This window comes from Notolabrus celidotus, chromosome 17 (assembly GCF_009762535.1).
Source record: "Notolabrus celidotus isolate fNotCel1 chromosome 17, fNotCel1.pri, whole genome shotgun sequence".
Taxonomy (NCBI): Eukaryota; Metazoa; Chordata; class Actinopteri; order Labriformes; family Labridae; genus Notolabrus; species Notolabrus celidotus.
In genome coordinates, this window is record NC_048288.1 from 23,875,158 (window position 1) to 23,892,127 (window position 16,970).

General features: G+C 44.9%; 1 protein-coding gene across 1 annotated transcript in view; it reads left to right on the forward strand.

Annotated features, from left to right (window-relative positions):
* gli3 (GLI family zinc finger 3) overlaps window positions 1-16,936 on the forward strand; it is a 123,778-nt gene extending 106,842 nt beyond the window's left edge. The window contains exons 10-15 of the mRNA XM_034707040.1: window positions 1,091-1,231; window positions 9,217-9,366; window positions 9,480-9,644; window positions 10,134-10,424; window positions 11,564-11,957; window positions 12,758-16,936. Of these exons, the coding sequence (XP_034562931.1) occupies window positions 1,091-1,231; window positions 9,217-9,366; window positions 9,480-9,644; window positions 10,134-10,424; window positions 11,564-11,957; window positions 12,758-15,144 (3,528 nt within the window). The 3' untranslated portion in view covers window positions 15,145-16,936. The remainder of the gene's footprint in view (window positions 1-1,090; window positions 1,232-9,216; window positions 9,367-9,479; window positions 9,645-10,133; window positions 10,425-11,563; window positions 11,958-12,757) is intronic.
* The last annotated feature ends 34 nt before the right edge of the window (window positions 16,937-16,970 follow it).

Genomic DNA, 16,970 nt, shown 5'->3' on the forward strand with positions numbered 1-16,970 from the left:
TTGGGGCACTGGTGGCCTAGCGGTCTAAGCACCTCACATACAGAGGCTACAGTCCTCGCCGCAGGGGTCGTCGGTTCGACTCCCGGTCGGTCGACCATTTCCTGTATGTCTTCCCCCTCTTTCTACTCCCCACATTTCCTGTCTATCTTCAGCTGTCCTATAAAATAAAGGCCCAAAGGTCAAAAATATAAAAAAAAGAAAGTCATTTTTCTATTAGAGGCTCCATCGGGAGTTCTGCAGCCATTCACAGTCTGGTAAATACTATTTGGAAAATCCCAGAATTCAGCATTTTGTTTTTTTATTTGGGGTTTTTCCAATAGAATAGGAAGCCTATATAATGGCTGGTCAAATGCCAAAGTGCTTGCAACAATAGACAAGCTTACCAGCCACAGTTCATATTTATTTACCTCCATTTAGTTTCCCACCATGCTCTTATCAGTCGCTGTTTCCGAGTGAAACAATTCATTGATCTTTTGGAAAGTGGAAGGAAATTGTTTTTCTTTTGTGTAATCAAAATTTTAAATGACTGGTGAAATGAAAGAGAAATGTTATAACAGTGAGTGTTTGCATCTGAAGGGGGAAAACAACCTTACCAGAGTCAATATTGAGGCAACAGCAGATGTGGTGGAAGGTCTCCTGTATGAGCCCACACCAGCTCTCTGCTCCGCTCAGCCACCAAACTGTGACAGTGAAATATGTCTGAGCTAATAGAGCAACCTACAGCAGGAAAAGGGGGTTAGATTCCTCAAATACTCACCCCAGTGCTGTCGTATAACAACTCCAAAGTACAGAGCAGGTCTTTCAGCGCTACATTTCCGCTCTCCACACTTCTCTCCCAGACAGCCAAACAAGGCCAGATTCACAGGGGCAGTGTGGCTGAGACCTGTAACCAAATCATTTTTCACTGAACCTTTCGTAAAGCAGCAGGGAGGGGAAAAAAAAAACGTTAATGACATATGTAGATGGACTGATGTTGTGGAGCGGAGGGTAGATCCTGTAGCTTTTACACTTCTATGTCAAACCCCAGCAGACTGCATTTGTTACCATTGGTGTGTTTATTTATGTTCATCTTTTTACTATTTTTATTTAGGACCATCCTGATGGGATGACCCTGGTGAAAGAAGAAGGGGACAAAGATGAGAACAAACAGGAGCCAGAGGTGATTTACGAGACAAACTGCCACTGGGAGAACTGTTGCCGCGAGTTCGACACGCAGGAGCAGCTAGTACAAGTAAGCAGCACACAAATACAATTATGTTACACACAAAACAAACAATATTGGCACTCCATTTTTAAGGTTTAAACTCAAGCACTGGGTTTTCCATTTGAGACCTTTAGTTCATGTCAACCTCTTAATCACAGGTGAGTTAAAATTGAGAAAATTAACCACATATTATTCATATTTTTCATGAATTTGAAAGGTTAGAAAGCAACAAGACACACATTAATAACATAAAATAGTCAGTTGTTCTGTTCATCGTACAGGTATTAGAAATGTTTCAGATACTGCCAAAGGTTTAGCGCAAGTTTTTGGCGACCTAAAATGATAAGCTAATCAAAAAATTTGCTTGTATAATCTTCTCTAAAACATTAGCCCACATAACTATAATATCACTAGCAACAACAAGAAAGTATTTGAAGAGTTAATTTGCAAAAACTATAATTGTTGAATAAGGTTACATTTTTAAGACACAGCTAATTAGTAATGTCATTTTGACTTAGTAAAAATGCCACCCAACTTCAATTGATTGATAATACCTAAAGCTACTAATAGAATATGTATTTTTTGAAACATTTTTAAAAAAATTTAAAAGTGAGTTATCTGTTTTTGCAAATTAACTCTTCATTTACTTCACTTAAATTATAATTTCAGAAAGTCACAGAGCAGTGCTAGCAGTGTGTAGCATATGTCAAAGCTAGCAAAAATGTGTTAGCTATGAGTGTTCCAGTCAAGCGTGCCGGATACGGCCCTGGTGGTGAGGCTTTCAGCAGTGTGACTGCCCCCTGGTGGCTGGCTGCAGTATAGGTCAAAAAATCCGTCTCCCCCATTCATTTGAATGGGGGAGCAGTCAAACTTTAAAAAATAAATACAAGTCGTACGAATGTTTCTCACATCCGTATGCTGTGGTTATATGTAGTTAGTATCTGAGTGTTTTGTGTCCAAGGCCTCTTTTTTCTAAAAAAGTTTCTTTTTCGTTAGTTATTAGAGTTTAAAAACGGGGTTTTACTTCCGGGTTTCCTTTGATTCACAGCCGCCGTAGAACGAAACTTCAAAGGGCACACAGCGTCTTGTGACGTTACGCTTTTGGGGTGGAGCTTATTACAAAGGCTTCACAGGCTCTGGCTGCACAATGGCTGCGCCCAGGAGAGGGATTTTTTGGCTTCAGAACTGTACAATGGGAAGAGGCGGAGCAACGCTGTCCATTTTTATTTACAGTCTATGGTTCCCATCACATAATTAAGGACTGTATTTTTTTTTATTCAAAGTAAAGATGATTAAAAACCAGTGGAAAAAAATTAATAGTAAAGCAGTCTTATGTAGAAATAATTCTGTCTTTTTAATGTTATTTTGTCACTTACAGATACGGCTGCTAGCCAAGCTGTAACTAGCTTATTAGGATTCTAGGAGTTTAGCCTATTTTTAGCCAAACTTAAGCTAAAAGAATTTATACCCTCAAGAATGAAAGAATAAATGTAGAACTTTGGTAGTTCTTCGTGACCTAGGTGTTGTTGTTGTTGTAAGATGGTACAGGGTTAAATTGTAAGGGCGTGGACTTAGCCCAATGGTTAAGTTGCGTGCCCATGAAGCGGTTAGCCTGGGTTCAATTCCAGCCTGTGGCCTCTTTCCCACATGTTATTCCTCCACTCTCTTCTACTTTCCTGCACTATCCACTGTCTTCTCCTCTACAAATGAAAGGTGTAAAAGCCCCCCAAAAAATAAATGATAAATTGTAAGCTTCTTTGGTTTCTCATGAACAAAACTCAAGAGTCTTCTGCTTCATATACTGCATGAGTTTTCAGCGTTTCTGTCCTCAAACTCCATATATCCCAGCCTTCAGCTGAAGCTGTACTATTCCACACAATGTCTCCTATTTGCCCCAGCCCCTGCCGACATGTCCTATAGTACAGCTGAGTCCAGAGCTGCACGGCATTGACTGATACTGCTGCTGGATTCCTGATTGGATCCAGGGACGCTGGTAATGGGCTCAAAAAGCTGAACGGGGCTAACTGATTTGGCGGGTTAAGCCTCCCAGAGTCAGGATGTGAGCTTTGTGTACAACAGTGGACCGTCCCTTCTCCTCCTGGCTGTTATCACAACTCTCACACAGCCCGGGAGATGGATGGCTCTCATCCTATTTTGCCAGAGGGGTCACCGTTAAGCTAAATATTAATGATATTATGGCTGTGTCCCTCTGCTCTAGGACTACTTACACTGACGCTATTAGCTCTGCTGCTGTGTCGCGGCCGGTGAACCTCTCACCCGTCGCCTGCTAACAACACAGAGCAGACTGAAGTTGAAGAAGTGGTGAAAATACACCAATATGATGCCGCAAACAAGGGACTATGGAGTGCACACACACACACACACATACACACACACACACACATGAAACACACATCACAACACATCTGATAGAAAGATCCTCAGCTCTTCACAGCTGTCTATTTGCCGTCTTGACATTGCAATCCTCAGCCGCGGTGGTAACCCCTATCTATAATTGATATCCTCAGCGCGGAATGGGCTGCCTCCAGTGTTTGAAGGGCTCGGCTCAAAGGTTGAGGATCTTGACAACTTCTTGCTCCTGTTTCAGGAGGTGGGATGAGTAAAGGTGGTGCGGGAGGAGGGGGAGGATGGAGGGAAATCTTGCTCACATCCTCCCCCTCCTGTAGTCGCACCAGGTGGCCGTCAGAGCTAAGAAAAAAACAATGTCCTCTCGTTCCTCCACAACCTTGCCAAGCTGCACTTATTATCAGATCACCGACAAAATCCTTATTAGTTTCCCGTTTTTCCATCATGGAATTGTTTTTTTTTTTCTTTAGCATTTGACTTTCTGATATTGCATTTTTATTTCTCATTTTCTATGCACATGCAGATATGCAGAGAGATGCCAATAAAAGTCTTCGCCTACAGAGTCCCTGCCCTCTAATTCAGAGGCGCAGACGAGAAAATGCTCTTATCTCTCAGCACCCCCACCCCCTCAGTAATAGGATAAGTACAGTATTTGGACCACAGTGGCTCTCCTCACACACTGGGAGGGGTTTGGGGATGGAGTGGGGGGTTTCCGTATAGCCAAACAATGGAGAGTCCCTTCCCCCTGTACTTGTCTTTTGAAATGGCTTTAGGGAAAAAAACATGATAAGGAATAAAACACAAGTTTGTTAACCTCCAGCCTTTGAATAAAGTTTATACAAGGGTTTATTTTTGTCTCTGTGTTGACGATCTGCGTCATGAAATAAATGTTTATTTGAAGTATTAAAGTAACAGCTGCTCTGATCCAAACCTGCCTGTTCCTTTGTGGTTGGCCTAATTTTAGAATTAAGCCTCCACACCACCCTCATCGCGTTCCACCTTGTTCAAAAAGCACTCCTGCCGCGCTCTCCTTGCATATTTTTACACCCTCCAACACGCTCTCACCATGACATGCCACAGCGTTCCTTTATCATCTGCGTTTAAGCACTCTTGGTGCCGCCGATAAGATAAACATCAGATCTACGCAATTTAGCTCACTTATCAGGCCTACCCAGTCAGCAAAAGCGAGGCGGGTGTCAATTTTACTTTGCTGTATTTATTTCATTTGTCACATTTCAGCTCTCTCTATACCTCTCCATCTCCATCGTTCTCTGCACAGTTACACATTCTTTTGCTTCCCCCATTTTTGGGCATAAACCTCTCCCTCACTGGTTTTCTCTTTCATTTTCTCTCCCTCCCCTCTTTGCCCCTCGGAGGGAGTACTTTTTTAAGATAAGGCCTGGTGGCTTCTTTAATGTCTCTCTTGAAGTGGTCTCTTTTTTTTCCTCTTGGTTGTGTCGCCAGAGATTCCAACCCCGAACTCCCATAGTTTCCTAATATGGCCTTGCTCAACAATTTTATTATTTTCTCATGAATCTATTGCTGATACTTCGTTTTGGAGAAATCTACAAGGGAGATTGGTATTGTCAGAGTCCTTATGTGTAAAGCAGCTCTTAGAATCAATGCTGTACTTAGGTTTCTCAGAGATTATTAAGGATAGAATGGGATAAACAAGTCATCATAAGAGCTTGCTGTAGAGCTCGCCGCAGACTCACATTTTTTTTGTAAAACACAAGCTAAAGACCTTTTGTTCTTCAAGGCCTTTCCTAGCTGTACATCATATTTGAAGTGGATCAGATTAGCCTCATATGAGGATTTAATCCACAGAAGGACCCCTGTAAGAAGCTGATTTTACCCTTTTCTTCTTTTTAAATAAAACCTAAAATTTTGCTCATCCTGATGGTTTTACAATAAGGGTCCATGAGACTTTTGGACACATAAGCCTACCAATGAAGATGTTGCTGGGGCTGAATTTTTCAAATCGTGTAGGAGGCATCACTGAGCCATTTAGCCACACCTACTCAAAGAACTAATATCAAACTTCTAATTGTACCGCTGGGCTCATGCTACCAGGTGTGCTGACTGAAAAGGTGTATCAAGCCACTCAAAGTAAACACCTCCTGGTGGTGCCGTTGGTCTAGCAGTCTAAGTGTGTGCCCCATATAGAGAGGCTATAGTCCTCGTCGCAGCGATCGCAGGTTCAACTCCTGGCCTCTACCATTTGCTGCATGTCTTCCCCCACTCTCCACTCCCCACATTTCTGGTATCTGTCCAGCTCTTCTATCCAATAAGGCAAAAATGACCCAAAATATAACTTTAAAAAAAACCAATAACACTGCCTGTTTCATGACAAGCATCGAGTTGCTATAGCAAAAGCAATAGGTGTTCACTTATAGCCTCCATAATGGAGATGATGGTGGTGGTCTTGGGATGTTGCTGATCAAATTCAAGTGAAATTCAAACAACAGAGCAGAATTCTAAAATGTAGTGCCTAATAAATTTGAATTTTCTGCGTGTACATTTTCTAAACCAAGTAGTATAATCTTTAACCTCTTTATAAATAAATGACTTTGCAATGACCCTTTACAGTGTTTTTATGTCGTGGTCACTTCTTGTTGGAACACTTTGTAAGAAGTCTCTGATCTTGTGTGCACATATCCATAAACCACTCGGCTGTTCCCGGTTGTGAACTTGACACAAGCTCTGTCCTGTGATCATAGGCCCGACATCTTCCTTTTTAAGGATGTTCCAGTCTACATTTGAAGGCGTCTGATGGAGTTGGTGGTCTGTTTGTGTGTGTTCTCACAGCTCATCGGGCCTTTCCCGCCCACCACAGTCTACCATTCTGTTCCAGGTCATCTACATAGGTGGCGCTGTGTTGGGGAGCTGGCTCTCCCTGTGTGCAGCCTTGTAGAGGCGGCTGCTGTGCGCCTCCCCGGTGTTAAAGCGAGATAAACGCGGGCGCAGTCTGAAGGCAGCCCCCCTCTCTGGCTGCCGGCAAAGGCTTTTAATTGGTAAAATGCAGATTTTTTTTGATCAGGAGAAGGATTAGGCTCCTTATCTGTCAAGAGTATCTTACTCTAAGATGAAAAGACTGTGCTGAATTACACATGCCAATTCTGGCTCCCTGCCCCCTGCCTGCACACTCACTCACTCTCATCCTCCCTCCTTTCCTCGCTCACTTAATTTTTTCCCCCTTTAACTTCCTCCCTCCTCCCTTTCCTCCCTTCTTTGCCTTTTTCATGCTCCCTTTTCCCCCTCTCTCTTTACACAAAGCAGTTCAGTAACTGACATCACAAAAGAGCATATGATTTATTAGGCGGTGTTTGATAAAGCTAAACGGTGTTGCGGGTCCCACAGCTTAGTGAAATTGCCTTGTAAACAGGCCCTCTTTTCATGCACGCTTGCATTCTAATGCATGAGGGCTACGTCCCAGAGAGGGTTTGATAAGGAGACCTGGAGATGGATACTGAAGTGGGCAAATACTTGTAAATAGCAAAAAAAAAAATAGATGGGATTCTGTGTGTGATAGGGCTGTGTGTAGAAATGTGTGGGTTTGAGAATTTGCATAGAGGGAGGCCTTTTATTTAGTAGAAAACATATAATATGAGTGTAAATTCTTGTGTGTTTTAGTGCAATTTATGCAAACTGATTTTTTTTTCTCCATGCACTGCGCACACCTGTGTGTATGTGTGTGTGTTTGCACTCCTCATACGTCACAGATGGCTACAGTGTCCCCTGTGTCCGTGTCCCTGGTGCTCCCTGTCGTGCGACTCCCCTCTAAATCCATCTTGGTGGCGTTTTTACAGTTGTTGGCCGATAAGCTGGCAGGGGGAAGATGAATAACCTGCCGCTCCGCCACTATCAGCACCTGTTTGTCGATTTAGCCGGCCAACGGGGCCTGTCTGCTCAGCATGGAGATTATTGATTCAATAAGAATTGCCATTAGATCATGCCATTAGGTTTCTCGGCGGCCCCTCTCCCCATGCTGTCTGTCCCCCTCTTTGTCAGCTCGGAGGCTCATGCATCACTCCCGTCAACGACCTCCTTCATTTGTACAAACAGGGGTGTGAGTGTGTATCCGTCTGTGTGTGCATGCGCTTGTGTTGTGCCAGCCACCCGCGTGATCCAGCACCTCGGCGCGCTCCCATCGCTCTCAGCCCGGGGATATTGAACGCTGCTCACAGCAGACCGATTGCTTGCCACAGGGATTCCCTCACAGAGAGGAAGAAAAAGAGAAGACGAGTCAGGTTTTCTGAGGCTCTGACCGAGGTCGGGAGGAGATCAATCTTGGGGAAACTTCACTAACGTCTGTGGTCATCCAGTCCCCAATCATTTTCTGTGGAATTAGTCTTGTTTTGTCACTTTGAAATTAAAAAATGTCAAGCGAGAATAATGGAGGTCCTTTGCGGATATATTAGTGTCGATTTTACTCTTTGCTTTTGCTGTCGCTCCCTGCTGTTACTGCACTGACTTATTCTCAGATATCCCTCTTCTACTATGACTAGAGAGTGTGTTCACAGTTTTTTCTTTTTAGTTTAAAGTGACTCAGGGTCAATAAGTCTTATGGAGGGATTAAAAATAGAGCTGTTCTTCATGGATGTCATGGTCATGGTTTATGGTTCTATGGGGGTCATGAACTGGCTAGCGGGCAGGGCACAAGAAAGGTACAAAGATGCCATTGTTGGAGTGGAGTCACGCCTTGAAGGGAACTGACCCTTGATACTTTATTTGCTTTGGTCCTTCATGGTTTATAGCTCAACAATTTAGAGAGCAACTGCTCAGAGAAGGCACGTTTTCCCCAGAGCGTTTAGCTGAAAGTCTCTGTTTATCCCCCTTCCGTTCCTCCTGTTGCTTCTTCATTCCCCCTCAAGGTAAAAAGACTCTTCTTTGCTTCTCAGGAATGTAATAATATGGGTTTCTCTTGGTCAGGATATTGTGTCTGTCTCTCTGGGTTTAAATTGCTCCCAGAGAGGCACTTCAGAGGCCACCACAGTGTTGTCTCTGAAAGACAGCCAGATGTTGACTTTGTCCCCAGAGGGTCCAAGTCAGCATGCCTGTTTTTTCCTCCTTACCTTTTTTTATTCCTCTGAAACATCCACCACTTACCTGGCTTAACAAGATAGTAAGCGAGAAAAGGGTTGGGGAAAGGTAGATGGTACTAAAGAAAGGTGGTGCTCACAGATATAATGCTTGGCTGGACTTGTAAAGCCCTCGCTTTTCAGATGCCACGACTGAACTTCTGATTTCTTGCCCCCTCCCCCCCCCCTCACCTCCCTCCCATCTCCTCTCCTCCTCTAAGCCTCAGATTGGAAGTTGCCACGGCAGCACAACTGTCAGCACTTGTCATAGAGGGGGCGAGGGCCCGATGTGATGCGAAGTGACAGGGTTTTATTTGAAAATCCTGTTCAGATCGGACCCTGAGACACGCAAGCCTGCCTTTCCCTCCTTGTTTGTGCAGTTTCATGCAAAGTGAGGCTGGAAATAAGAAGATGAAGAAGATTTTAGATAGAGGGAGTATAGAAAAAAAATCGAGATTAATAGGGATGCAAGTCAGTGTTTGCACCTCATGCTTTAGAGTAAACATTTCCGTAAACTAAACACATCGGTCGCTCTCATTAAAGTTCTGTCATCTCTTCTCCTAGCACATCAACAATGACCACATCCACGGGGAGAAGAAGGAGTTTGTATGTCGATGGGAGGAATGTTCTCGAGAGCAGAAGCCCTTCAAGGCGCAGTACATGCTTGTGGTTCACATGCGCAGGCATACTGGGGAAAAACCCCACAAGTGCACGGTAAGGCTACCACACTTAACTTCACTATTTGCAGATGATATGCTGTTCTACATGAAATCTGCTAACTGCAGAATTCAGGATCTGAGAGTTATGTTCTTGTCCTTCTCCTGCAGTTTGAGGGCTGTGCCAAGGCCTACTCCCGTCTGGAAAACCTGAAGACTCACTTACGCTCCCACACTGGAGAAAAACCTTACGTGTGTGAACACGAAGGCTGCAACAAGGCCTTTTCTAATGCCTCAGATCGGGCCAAGCATCAGAACCGCACACACTCAAACGAGGTACTGACAAACATCCTTTAAGACAGTTCATTCAGACAAATCACTTTTACTTAAGGTGAAGTTTATTGCAGCATACAGTATTGTGTTTGGTGTATGGGCTCTGAACCTCATTACTCCTGGTAGATTATTTAAATGCAGACATTTAGGAGTAATGAGATAGGACTAACCCCCCTCGGAGCCCGCAGGTGGATGCCGGGGAGGAGGTGGGTATGAAGTTTGCACACAGCACTGAGCAGGACAGCAGGAGCACTGGCAAAGCAGAGGCAGAGACAGGGAGACTTGCAGCTTAAATAAACCGCCAAATGAGAGGATGTGCAATCAGCTGATAGGGAGGATGATGACATGTCAGTATGAATGAGCGCAGCTCCAGTTGTCTGTCTGAACTAGCTTGCAGGTGGCGCTCCATTAATGTTGTTTTTTTTACTGCTTGAATATAATGTCTTTCATCAACATGCTCCTCACAGCTGATCCTTCTCTCTCCATTCTCAGAAACCGTATGTGTGCAAAATCCCGGGCTGCACCAAACGCTACACAGACCCTAGCTCCTTACGCAAGCATGTGAAGACGGTTCACGGACCAGAGGCGCACGTTACAAAGAAGCAGCGTGGTGATTACCCGCGGCCTCCGCCCCAATCCAGGGAGCCTGGGGGTAACGGCCAGGGACGGTCCCCAGGGCAACTGCCCCTGGGTGGGTACACAGACCAAAGGGAGTACAACCATGCTACCTCAAAACAGGATGAATGTCTGCAGGTCAAGTCTATCAAGACAGAGAAGCCCATGGTGAGACTTAAGCTAAGCTTTTATGATACTTTTATGTAGACGCTCACAGCTTTAACATTGTTTGATTCTTTTCTACTAATTTACCACTAACTCTTTTGCTTTTATTAGTTATAATACCTTTTATTTAGGTTTCTATGTGATTTATCTTTTAATTGGGGCATGATCATCTAACCCTGAAGTTTTCTAATGTGAAACATTTTCTTCTATCCAATGCGTCGGCATTTTTCTCCTTCCCTTTCATAAGGACAGTGGGTAATCAGGTGAGATAGGTATCCTTATAGTTGTGAAATATTACATTCTTCCTTTGAGTTTATCATGTCCTTCAAACTCTCTCATCCCATCACAGCTGCTTGACGTTCACTGAAATAAACACCAGTCTTGTTCTCATTGTGAGTTTCCCTCATCCATCATAGTCACTAGAACTTTATTTGGTCATTTTTCTGTGAAACACTTTGAAAAACGTGACGTTTCCTTCCAAAGGCCATGCATTTTTGCCTGACCGAAGCCCATGCCTTTGGGCAGAACTGTGGGGCCACTGAAAGCATGCCTAGTGAACCCCAGGGCTCCATTGTGCGGCCAAAACCATTCACACAGTAAACAGGGCCAATACTCTCAAAACACTGATGACACTGGATGCCAAAAAAGTAATTCCATTATTCCTCAGTGCGACAGTTCCTCAAATTCAGTAAACAACATAATTAGGCACCAGCCTGTCACACAAGAGGCCTTTATCCTATTTGTGTATCCTCTGAAAACAACCCAAAAATATTTTTTTCCAAGCCTGTACCAGCTGGATCACAGGGGGAGGCATTACTCATGCCCCAATAATTTAAAAAACATCTCCCAAACACCTCGTTTTTTCTAAAAGAATTATTGCAGAAGTTTAATTTGTTTGTACAACCAGATGAGTCTGCAGTGATTATGCAATTTGATTCTATGAACACATAATTATCCTTCATATTGGTCCTTATGAATATTTGTTGTTGTGTAATGCTTCAGGGAATGCATCATTCAAAAGATTACATCACATCATTGTTTGTGACGTACAATACTTTGTATCCGCCTCTGTCTAATCTGAAATAAGCTTAATTTCAAGTTTCAACTCCTAATGTTTTATTTCCCTGGTCTGTGTCTGTCAGGCGTCTCAGCCAAGCCCTGGCGGTCAGTCTACATGCAGCAGTGACCAGTCCCCCGTCAGCGCCTATCCCAGCAGTGGAGTCCAGCTTGCTGTGAGCGCCGGACGCTCACCAGGGGAGGGGCTGGAGGAGAACGAGGAGAGAGAGGACATCGAAGAGGATTGTGAGGAGGAGTGCGAGGGTGTGCCGGCCCCCATTATGGACTCCACAGTCTCCACAGCAACAACAGCAATGCTGACCCTGCAGGCTAGGCGAAGTGTTGGCCGCCCCGTGCGCTGGATGGAGCATATCAAGATGGAGAGGCTGAAGCAGGTGAATGGAGGGCTGCCCAGGACGGGGACCCTGTCCCCTACACCACCCCCAAAAGGCTCCATACTACCCACCATCTTGGGGAAGGGTGAGTTTGATTTTTTAAAACTTGTTAAGTTCTGTTTTTACGTACAAGTCAAATTGGGGGTAACTCAGGGTTCAGTGTCTTGCCCTGGGACTCTTACACATGTGGAGTGCGGCCAAAGGATATTTAACCTTAAACAACTCATATGAGGATGACCCGCTCTACCTCTGAGCCACAACTGGCCAAAAATGTTGTACAAAAGAGCATCTTTGTTACAAAGAGACCAGAAATATGGGGAGTATAGGGTGGGGGGAAGACATGCAGCAAATGGTTGAGGACAGGAGTCAAATCAGCGACTACTGCAAGGACTATAGCCTCTGTATGTGGGGCGTGCACTTAAACCACAAGGCCAACGGAGCCCTGAGTATCCTTATTCTAACATAGGGTTGAGCAATGTCATTTCACATGGGGGGCATATCTACACAGAATTAAGGAAGCACCACAAATGTGTGTACAAAGCTAGTTCTGAGAAATGAATTATCCTGCATTACATCTTTCCCATCTTGGCCGGAGCATTTAGGCAAAACAAATGCTGAAAATTGTCTGTTCCACTGGAAAATGGTATCAAAACCATATCAAGCTGTATATCATATCAGAGAAAAAGCATGTAACAATGTTTCATGGCCAAGTACTGCCTGTTGTCTCTGGCAACATCTGTGAGAGAGATCTCTTTACACTTGAGCTAACTTTTTGGGCTTTTCCCATCCGTTCTTCTGTATTCCCCTTTTGACTAAATAATTTCCTTGTTTTCTCTATTTCTGTACAAACTTTCCTCATTCCTTTTTTTGTTTGTCTCTCCCCAGGATCCTGTCTGGGCAAGCAGTTGGGGGTGTCTGCTCCTCAGCCACCTGCTCATGCTGAGCTGGGCAGCACAGAGCTAACAGTTCTAAATTTACTCAGAGACCGGCGTGACAGCAGCGGTAGCAACACTAGTTCAGCCTACCTGAGCAGCAGTCGGCGCTCTTCTGGCATCTCCCCCTGCTTCTCCAGCCGACGCTCCAGCCAGGCGTCCCAGAACGAGGGCATGTTGACGGCAGCCCAACACCGTCGCCGCCACAACCTCAGCTCCACTGACTCGTATGACCCCATCTCTACTGATGCCTCCCGCCGGTCCAGCGAGGCGAGCCATTATGGTGGAGGGACAGGAGGAGGGGTTGGATTGATACCTTCAACTGGGAGCTGTGGAGGTGTAGGAGGAGTAGGTGCAGCAGGGTCACGGGGGATGCTCACCTTAACCCCAGCACAGCACTACCACCTTAAAGCCAAGTATGCAGCAGCAACTGGAGGCCCACCTCCCACACCTCTACCCAACATGGAGCGCATGAGCTTGAAGACACGCATGGCCATGATGGATGAGGGAGGTATTAACCAGCCTTTGCCGCCCCTTGTTAGGCCGCATCGCTGTAGTGATGGCATAAACGGGTACACCAATGGGTACATGGGACATTCAGGTTACAGGAGGAGGGTCCTCCTCCCTGGTGAGGGGCCACTAAATGGGAACCGGAGGGCCAGTGACCCAGTGCGGACGCAGGCTCCTGATATTTGCAGTCTGCCCCCAGTGCAACGCTTCAACAGCCTTAACAACCTCCACCCTCTTCCACCTCTGTCTCATTATTCTACCGCTGAAACTCGCAACTTGAGCCTCCAGAACTACACCCGCTCCGAGGGCAACCTGCAAAGAGGTCTGCAGCACTCACCTTACACTCCTAGCATCGCAGAACACGCTGCCTTAGAAGCCCTGGCCATGGAGGATGAGGGCGATGCTGCTCTGTTTGGGGATGAGGATATACTACCAGATGACTTGGTGCAGTATCTCCACTCCCAGGTTCAGGCTGATGGTGGCTCCTACATGCACATTGAGGACCAAATAGCTTCTAGCCAAAGGGTCAACTCCCATCCATGTATGGAGGAGACAGAACAGATCCAGACTGGGTTGAATATGGCCTTACCCGGGTCCCATTGTCTCCAGCAGCAGCAGCAGCAACAACATATGGTAGAGCGGACAAGCCCAAGTAAGCTCCCAATCCAGTGGAATGAAGTGAGTTCTGGGAGTGCTGACAGGTCTCCTCAGAAGGAACAAAACCACCAAACACAGTGTGGGCGGTGGTCAGGTACTGAACATGGACCAACATCTGCGCCTTTTGGGAGGTTTGGAAACATGGTTGTCCAGCAGCAAGCTTCCCTGGATTTCCAGAACAGTTGTGCCCAGACTAATCAGTCTCAAAGTTCTTGTCGAGTCAACCCTGGGGCAAAGCTAGAGACATCACCGAAATCCTGCATGGAGATGAGAGGTACCGATCACAACCCAACAAACAACTTTGGAAGGCCAAACTTCACACAGTTCAACAATGGGCCTCCGCATGGATTCAAACAGCAGGCCTCTTATGGACCTCAAAAACAGAGCCACTTCCCGCAGAACCACAACAGTAGCACCTCTTGCCAGGTTGGAAACAATCTAGTTCTTACAAGAGCCTCTATGGACCACCTTCCCAGCCTCTCCCAGGGAACTGTTCCTCATCACAACCGGCAGGTCCATGTCCCTCGTCCACCAAACGGTTACAGGCACTCGGTCAAGGCCCAGCAGTATCTCAATCCTGAGCACTCCGGTGAAATCCAGGGCAGTCTGAACCAGCAGCAGCAGCAACAACTTCAGAGGAATGGTGACCATTTCTCCCTTGCACATCAGGTATCTGGGCTAAAACTGGAGGCCCCAGACCACGAATACCTAGAGCAGGGCTTCGGTGACTGCCTCTCTTACCAACCAGTGGATCAAAAGCCCTCCTCGTACCCTGTTCTGGAGGAGCAGTGCTTACTGGACTCAGTGGCTGAGTCAGTTGGACAAGGTAGTGGCAGTGGAAGCGGGAACTCTGTTGCCCTTCTCTCCCCCGGTTCAGACCAGGTGACAAGCACGGTGGACGGCAATGCACCTGTTGGATTAGACGAGGGGGTTAGTCTGGACTTCAGTGCCATGCTAGAGGATGGCTTCGACCAGGGCAGCCTGGTCTCAGGGGTGTTGAGTCCCTCCATCTTCCAAGGTCTGTCCAGAACCTCGTCGCGTCTGACCACCCCTCGAGCATCTGCAACCTTCCACAGTGTGGCCCCCGGTCTGAACAACATGGCCATCGGAGACATGAGCTCTCTCCTCACCACACTCGCTGAAGAGAGCAAGTTCCTGGCGATCATGCAGTAGCTGCTCGCTTGTCCTCAGTTTTCTCCCCCCTTCAGAAAACAGGAAAAAAGAAAGAGAAAAACTCTGGTGTATGTGAAGATAAAGACCAAAGTGTCAATTATTAGAACTATATTATTAAAGTGTTGAGGAACAGGCAGTTGCCAAGCCCATCTATTTTGTAAAAAATGTCATCCCACACAGGAATGGGATGTGTCCAAAATATGTACAGATAAATAGTTTGGTTCCTTTTCTGGAATGTAGGCTATTTTTGGAAGCTCTTCTCTTTGTATTACTTGGCAAGGTGAACAAAAGTTTACTTCTTTGAAACAGTATTCTGTGTGTTGTCACTGTTTTTTGCTGTACACACTGATGGTTAAAAATGCATGTATTCAAGGTTAAACACGAACACCGTCTGCAGAAGTTCACAGACTAGCCCATGTGCCAAGTATGGACCATTCTGACCCCACAGGTACCAATCCATTCTTCTTACAGCAGGTCAAGCTTGGGTCTCTAATTTAAAAACAAGGCCCCCGATGGCATCTTTATTATAGATCATACGTTTTAACACACGGTGGACTTTAATCTGTTGTCATTTGGTTTGTGTTAATTTTGTGAATCTGTAAATGTTCCAGTGCTTCTAACACGTTTTGCCAAGTGGTGTTTTAGTAACTGCAGTATGGTATCGAGTCCAAAACAGTGGACACATCATCCAAGTCTTGGAGGCATCTAGATAGTTGTCTACTTGATATCTAAATGGCTTAATTTAGTTAGGTACTCTCAAGTGTATATAACAGTGTTTTTATATTCTGTTTGTGATAATCTGATTATTGACGTTGGATTGCACGGTTTCTGGAGCGGATATGAAAACTAACATTTTCTCCTTGATGATCAAAGGTCCCATTTGGTGCTTTATGTATGCTTACATAAATAGATATGAATACTTCATGTTTTTAATCTGTCTTAATAGCCAGCAGTGGTCCACCGCACATGAATTTCCCTCTCATGGTTATAAATGCTGTAAAGTGATGTGTTTTTTTTTAATCATAGGAAATCATCTGTGTTGTTTTCTCCAAAGCTCTTAAATTGAGAATGTGCACTGCCATCAAGTATTGCAGTGACTTTGTCAACAGTGTTAGTCTTTGCCTTGCAGTCGTACGTGACTGAACACAAGATAATGAGTAGTTTACCTTTTATTCAGCGTCAGAACAATGAGATACAAATTGGTTGTTCTTTGGTACTTTTGTCATTTTTGTAGCCGTGCATTGATGGTGTTTTTTTTTCTTTCAAAAAGTAGAAATCATTTCCTTTTGAAGGAAGGAAATAACATAGAGGGATGTGCCTTATAAGTATCTGCCTGACGGTAAAGAGAAAGATCACTGCCAATCTTCCATTGTGAATTATGAAAAAGAGAAACATTTAATGTGTCTGTTAAGACCAGAAAAAGATAAAATAGAACATTTATATAAGAAAAGTCTGAATATCAGAAAAGTTAAGATTTGCGAAATGCATTCTACTTTTCTTTAATTTTGTTGTTTTTTTATGTTTTCACATTTATTGTGCTTTTTTTTATATATAATGTGTAAATACAATACTCCTTCTGTAGGTTTAGCCGAGGAAATGGGAAGTGTCCTGGGGCCAATAAAGAATTGACTTTGAAAAGCAGGGATTCCCGGGCCCTGGGCAGAGGCCAGACAGATCTGGCTCCGAGCGGAGCTTCAAGGGCCCAGCACTGCCCTCCGCCAGAAGAGCCACTTTGCTCTTTTATAACTGACTACAAATGTTTGTATGGTTTTAATAAAAATGGAAATTATAATTCAAGTCTCTTTTCGTCTTTATGCGCCGAGTTT